This window comes from Gavialis gangeticus, unplaced genomic scaffold (assembly GCF_001723915.1).
Source record: "Gavialis gangeticus isolate Ggan-Ray unplaced genomic scaffold, GavGan_comp1, whole genome shotgun sequence".
Lineage (NCBI taxonomy): Eukaryota > Metazoa > Chordata > Crocodylia > Gavialidae > Gavialis > Gavialis gangeticus.
In genome coordinates, this window is record NW_017728996.1 from 28,976,976 (window position 1) to 28,984,209 (window position 7,234).

At 42.3% G+C, this 7,234-nt stretch overlaps 1 protein-coding gene across 1 annotated transcript in view; it reads right to left on the minus strand.

The window, feature by feature from the left end:
* The window catches only part of MYO5A (myosin VA), a 172,548-nt gene that overhangs the window by 19,921 nt on the left and 145,393 nt on the right, over window positions 1–7,234 (minus strand). The window contains exons 35-38 of the mRNA XM_019503826.1: window positions 4,649–4,795; window positions 4,097–4,251; window positions 2,499–2,588; window positions 1,350–1,500 (exon numbers count right to left, since the gene is read on the minus strand). Coding sequence (XP_019359371.1) covers window positions 1,350–1,500; window positions 2,499–2,588; window positions 4,097–4,251; window positions 4,649–4,795 — 543 coding nt within the window. The remainder of the gene's footprint in view (window positions 1–1,349; window positions 1,501–2,498; window positions 2,589–4,096; window positions 4,252–4,648; window positions 4,796–7,234) is intronic.

A 7,234-nucleotide genomic window follows, 5' to 3' on the forward strand; every position in this document is an offset into this window, starting at 1 on the left:
CCCTGACCCCCCCACCCTCCCTCCAGCCCTGCTGGTGGAGGCCCCCAGCTGCCAGGGCTATGGGGCTAGGGATCCATGTCTGCAGCCCCCTGCAGCATCTCTCGAGCCCTGGTTGCTTCCTGTGGGAGTCAGCAGCTGCTGCAGGGGAGTGGAGCACAGAGCCTTGTGGGTGGCATGGCCAGAGTGGAGCCCATGAGGGTGCAGGGGCCTGCCTGCTGCAGGCTCAGGGCTCCCCGCCCTGTGGCCCTCCTCCTGGGGCCTCTGCAGCCCAGTGGGTGGGATCCAGAGTGGCAGGGCAGAGTGGGGCTCCACCACTGGGAGCCCTGTGCTGCCATGCCAAAGCGCCCCTGCCCGCCTGCCAGCAGCAAGGGGCACAACTCCATGCTGCTGCCCTAGCAGCTGCCAGGTAGGCTGGGGATGCCTCCCCATGATCGCACGGGGCTTGCAGTGGCAAGGAGCTCCTCCACTTGGCCCCGCCATGCTGGATCCCACCAGCTAGGCTGCGGAGGCCCCAGGGGAAGGTAGCAGGGTGGGAAGCCTAAGCCCACAGCAGCCAACCTGCATCCACCCCTGCCCTGTGCACAGATCTGGGGGGCACGTGGCCCCCTGGAAGTGCATACAGGAGCAGGAAGCCAGCCTCCCCTCTCCCCCCCACTCCAGACAAGCTGCCCATGGCCCCATCCTGCTCCCTACTGGGACCCTGCAGCCATGAATTCTGGCCCCGAGGCCCCAAGCCCCACGCACTGCCCAGCTGGGCAGCAGCCCCAGCCCTGCCCAACTCCCTCCCTCCATCTGTCCTTCGCTTCTTCTCTATGGGGGTCTCAATCCCCCTCCCCCCTCTCACCAGACTTACCTGTGGGAGCTGCTCTCCGGGCTGCCTGGTGGCCATGTGCATGTGTGAGCACGCACGCACATGGTGCCCCCAGCCCGACTGCCCTCCTTCTGCTCCTTCCAGCAATTTGCAGGCTGGAACTCTGCCAGCCTACAGAGAGTTTGTTGCATAAGTGGAAAATCTGCATGTTTCTCCATTAAAAAGAAAAATCAATGCTTTTCTTGGTTAAAAGGGGAAATCCGCAGTTTTTTTCCATGGGAAATGGAAAACCTGGATCCCTGTTTATGAGGTACATCCACCTATTCTGTCACTGTCAAAGGAAATAGGATAGTTATGCTTTTCCTCTTACCTGATTTCTTCTTCTTTGCAGTGCTTGTCACCTACAAACAGTACTGTAGGGCTCTTTAATATAAAATTGTACCATGTAAAATTTCATACAGTACCATTCTCATTGCTAAAAAAGCCAAAAACGTCATTTGATTATCCCAGTTGCAAATTTAGAGGAATTTTGTCTTACCAATCATTGGTTGCAGAATATTTTCCAACACTCTGACGAGCTGCTGGTAGATCTGAATTGCCAAGTCACTCAGCACTTGTCTGTACTCAGCCAGGTCAAAATTGGTGAGGCAGTGTTCATTCTGACGAGGTGTATTATTCTTCATAAACCCCTGAATTCACAAGACAATGGGAGCAAATGCATTTATGTTTTATATTATATTTTATATAAAAGTAGTATTTATATTTTATCACACTATGGGCAAATAATACTTTTTTGAAAAAGATACTTACAGCTTCCCTAAGATCCCTTAACACACTTAATCTGAAAGTTGTTTTTTCTCACACTTAGCACTGGGACTTGGATTTTGGGTGTCTCTTGCATGATGTCTGTCTTGTGCCCTGAAACTTCAAGAATCTTATGGAGGATCTGGCTCTGCCCGCTTTTTGGCAGGTGAGGTATTTCTCCCACTCAAACTCAGAGAATTAAGGTGGCCCATTCTGGCCAGAATCCCTCCTATAATGCCCAGATAAATTTGTAGGATGTAATTAGATAGGCAGAACTTGGTTAACATATTTGAAATCTGTCAATCACAGCAGAGTTAAGGGTTAATATATCCCTTTATGGGGAATGCCACAACTTTTTAAAGATCAAAAATTGTAGTGAGAATCTTTATTTTGTGTAATCTGAAAATGGAGACCTGCAGCAACCCAGTGCCCTTTGTTGGGATGCTAGATCATGATGTAGATCGGTAGCACCACCTACTGACTTATTATCATTACTTTCAAAAAATCTGGAAGTTAGCCTAGATGTGCCAGCTTTGAGATCTAATGAGAACACATACTGGAGCTGTGTTTGTGATGGGGAAAAGTATAAAAGATTGATAACTGTCCTGTGGACACTGTACAATCCCATTCTGGTCTATAAATCCCTGTACTATGCTACCCTGTGCCTCTCTTGATCAGTTTTGAACAATCAAACAATGCAATAGTTTTGTGACCTCACTTCATACTTTCAACAATTATCAAGCCAAGACACATCAGAATCCAGGCTATTGGAGCTGATAGTGCCCTTATAACAGCTGTACCCATTTTAACAAAAGAGTGAATTAAAGAGAAATATTTAAAGTGCAGCATATAGTAATATATATTTTTAAAAGGAGTTACTTGCCTCTTCTCCACTATACTGCTTCAAACAGTGCAAAAATCGGCAGGTGTTAGACAGCCAGAAGGAAACTGTTTCAAAGTCATCCCCCCTTTTCTGAGGACAAAAACAAACATTTGAATTCAGATTGATAGGCCAAGTTAAAAAAGAAAATTGTACCAAGAACAGAAATAAAAATAAATATCATAGATCTATTTTGTTCTGCTAGCTGTACCAGTACAGTAATGGCAAGGCTAGTTTTAATTTTTCAGCAACATTATTTGAAAGATCTTTTTTAAAGAAGCAATTCAATTAAAATAAACCTCCATTGTTTGTTACACTCGTAGAGCTCCAAAATATTATTTCCCCTCCCAGTTTTATCTGTTTTTATTCTTAGACATTCTTCCCCCATAGCATGAACTAAGCTGCAATCAAAGTGACTGTTTTTATTATGCACTTTATTGTATGAAAACATCTTTTGTCATGTGACAGCACTACCAGGGTTAGTACAACCAAATACAGGCAGCAGAAATAATGGAAAACAATACAGAATTTTAAGGCTTTTCTCTACCACTTTACAGCAGTTTTGGTAAACCTCATAGGTGTCACCTTAGCAAGAGAAAACGACCATTAAAAAGTTAAGTATCCTTTCTGAAATCTAGAACATATCTTCAGAAGAATTAAATTCGCAACCTTCCATACCATATGCCATAACTGATATACATTTTGTTTTCCTACATATGTTGCCTTAAAATCTGTACAACTGATGTTTACTAAGCCTTTTCCAAAGGTATAGATTACACATTCATGGTAGCTTTTGTATAGCAACTGAAAATCTCCATGACGCATGGAGAAACTACCAAAATCAGTGATTCTCAACCAGGGTGCCAGGGCACCGTTAGGAGATGAGCAGATAAACTAAGCAGGTAAGTGCAACTCGAGGTTTGCCCCTGTCTGATCAATCCCCATCCCCACTACTAGGAGGTAAGCACTGTAATGTATAAATTCATTTTTGAAATTGGGTGTCACTCATTCACAAAAGTTATGGGGGCGCCTTGATTCCAAAAAGATTGAGAACCACTGAGCTTGAGGAAAATCTTTAAATGTGTTAATGTTGGATACATGCCATCCTAGCCTAAATCTTTCTAGTAAGCTTATGGCATCATAGAACTCAGCAGTTATTTACTGCCATTAACATAAGCTGCAAACACAGATACAGATCAGTGAATCTCCCAACCAACACAGCAAGTAAAATGCTTTGGTTAGTGTTCTGGAGGACTGGGAGGGATTTATGAAAAACAACCAGACCTGCAAGTGATTATGTGCATGAAGTTACACTTGTACAGAGGCTGGTATATAGGGTCTTGAGGATCAAACTAAGGTTATTCTAAAATATATTTTACTGAACTGATGACAGTATATTGTGAAACGAATTCTGTTTATCGCTATAATCTGCAGATAGATAATGTTGCATTTTTGAGACGTGCAATTATCAGTGAGAAGGTCTTACTGATTAGAGATCCAGAGCCAAATCAGTGAGAGTTTTTTGTTGTTTTTTTTTAAAAGAAGTTAAAAAGTAAAAGCAGATTTCAAGTAACAATTTCCACAGAACAAATTAAACTAACCTTCAATATTTTTTTGATGCCATTAATAGTAGAAGTTAGCAGTGACCTCACTTTTTGATCATCATTAAGATAGTCAGCATGCCGGACACACATGAACAAGATATAGGCTGGTAGTCCCGGGATCAGATTGACTGCCACACCCCGTGGTTTCAGATCTTGGGATAAAACAAACAGTTTTTTATTAAGTCTAAACTCCTTGGACAGTATCATGTTTGGTAAATATAACTCTCCAGTTAATCAGCATAGATGCAGGTAATAAAAACTTAGTGTTCTCAGTAAAAAAAATTTTTGACAAAGGTATTGAATCACAAAAAAATGGCCTGTTAAAACTATGTTTTAAAAGGATACTGTCAGTATCTAACCAAGAAGTGAAATAATGTTACAATAAAGAATTACACAATTGGATTACTTCATTAAGAGATTTCATTTTCCTCTAAAACATTAGGTAACCTAGACACTGTCCAAATTGAAAAGTCAAAAATAAATCAATCAGTTACCAGGTAAATCATATGTCCCTATATAGTGTCTTTTGCAAATGGGGAAGATACTTACCTAAAATAAGATTCTTGATCAGTTTTGGTTCATCCTCCTTCTTATATTCTAACATTCCCTGGAAGTCCTTTTCTTTCCGTGGAATATTAACGGGACGAATAGGTTCATCAATGATTTGTCCAGGTGAAATATTCTCCATCTGGCCCACTGTATGAGGGGAAAAAGAGGCAACTGAGAAATATTTTCTAGTGCAACCTTTACATGTCAGAAATTCCTGTGTCCTTAATCAAGAACATCAATGTTGTATAATCAAGGAGCGTTCTTATTTGGCTTACTGTAACACCTACTGAAGCAACTCCCATTGAGCAAAGATGCTTATTCCCTGATAAAAACAACTTAGGAATACTTTCTTCCTTTGCTGAAAAGTGGAAGTACTTGGTCAATACTTATTATTATATATCTCAACCTTTCTGCCAGTGATCCCAGTGCAATGATGGGAAACAGTCCTTTTACAATATTGATAGAAATCCAGATCAATGAATTAGCATTGATTTGCCAAATTCTCCTCCACAGAAGTGCAGCTTCAATCACATACTTGCTTGTATTGGAGGATTTGCTGTTACTCACACCACAAAATACCAGCATTCTTCAACATTTGTCTTTGTTCCAGTAAGTGAAATGGTACTACAAACTGTTTCAAATCTAACACTTACATAAAATAGTTTCTCCGTGTGGCACAGACAAGGACAATATTTTCAGAAACATTTTCATAGGCTAAGCTATTTAATCTGCAGGGACTAACCCTATATTTGGTTTTTCTTGTAGGCAATCTCATCCAGGAATGAGTAGGATTTGGTTACCCAGTATAGAAACATTATGGCTATGCTTTTTATTTGCCTCATCTTGACAAGGTTAGGAAGGACTATGTAAAAGGGTATGGGAGAGTTAATAAAAGAATATAAATGGGAGAATCCTTAGTTGGGGAAGGAATAGTGGGTGGGTGTCATTACTAGGAATACTGTAATAGCATACAGTAGGCAGAAGATTACTACATGTGGGCAGCAGCAGGTTGCCATCCCTGCTTGAAGGAAGCTGTCTGCAGAAGCCAACAAATTGGGACTGCAGCACTCTTTTGACTGGAGGCATATCTTAGACCAGCAGCTCCCAACCTTGGGGCATAACCCAAATCAGGGTTACGGCGGGGAGTCTGCTCCTTGCTCAGCCCCTCCTGCCTGTGGGGCTCTCTCGCTGCCACTGCCCCTGTGATCCTGGCCTGGCCTGAGTTCTGCTGGTGGTGCTGGGGGTGGGGGTCAGATTTAGGGTCGCAGCAAAGAAAGGCTGGGAGTCACTGTCCTAGACACTGATTAGCTTGCATAGTTTTAATGAAAACAGAAATTGTGCAGTGGCAGAAGATTACTGCATGTTACTGTTATGTCTATTTCTGTTATTGTTAATCTTATTTCAATAAAAAACAGATTTTCCACTCCATACCCACACTTCCATCAATTCAATGCATCTCAAGACAAGGTAACCACTTAAGAACATTATGAATCTGATAAGTGAACCTAAAGATCTTTCCTTGCAGGGAGACAGAGCCCCAGACTTCAGCCTGAATGTCAAAGAGATGCCATTACTTAAAATACGATTATTATTCACTGTCTAACGTACGTATAAAATGCAGTTCTTTTCAATACTGAAAGCACAAGAGTCTATAAAGGTCATTAATTTGAATCTTAGTGCCTTATCAAATAAACTGGTTAGTGTGTGATGAAGAGATGCATAAAAAATTTCTGAAGGATTAGTATCAAGATATAATTTAAAAACATCCTTCCACTTGTACTTTTATTAATCACTTTTAGCAATTAAAAAGCAATTAAAATGCTTAAAATTCACACACAGTCTCAACAGCCTTGGGATCTTAAAATTGGGACTCACTTTAACTTCCATAAAATATACTTTTGTTTATACTGCTCCAAATTCACATTCAAGTATGACTGTCAACATTAAAACAAAACCTCAAGGGGAGGGGATCAATGCTAGGACTACAGAAGTCCATGTTTAAATTAAAAGGTCAGACATTTATATCTGCCAAGCTCTGTTATAATTATTTTGTTCTTGATGAAGATGCAGATATTATACTTGGGGAAAGAGAGAGGACACATGTACTCCTTAGTTTGCTCTGTCCTTCAGTTGACCACCCATCCCCTTCATTCTTAACTATCAAAATTAACCATGGCTTTAAGAATACAGCTGTCCAACTTACAGGAAGTTAGGAGCAATGTGCTGCGTGGGCTGCATTCCTGGGGGCTGTGTAAAGTGTGGACTGCAGACCTGGAGGCTGCTCATCACATAGGCAATCCCCACTCCGCTCCACCTGCCTCAGCCATGCAGACAGCTTGGCTCCACGCTGCTGCATGCGCAGAGTACCTCCCACGCCTCATGGCTATGCGCACCACCCACCTGCAGTGCAGGTAGCTTGGCCCTTACACCGCACAGGCAGTTCAAGCACCCTAGACCTCCCCTACTGCACTGCCCCAGTCCCATGAACAGGGGTAGGAAGTATGCCAGCAGTGGACGGGTAAGCCTGAAGAACTTGGTTGCTGGGGCAGGAGCAATGGCAGAGGAGTTGGGGAGGGGTGCAGTGGG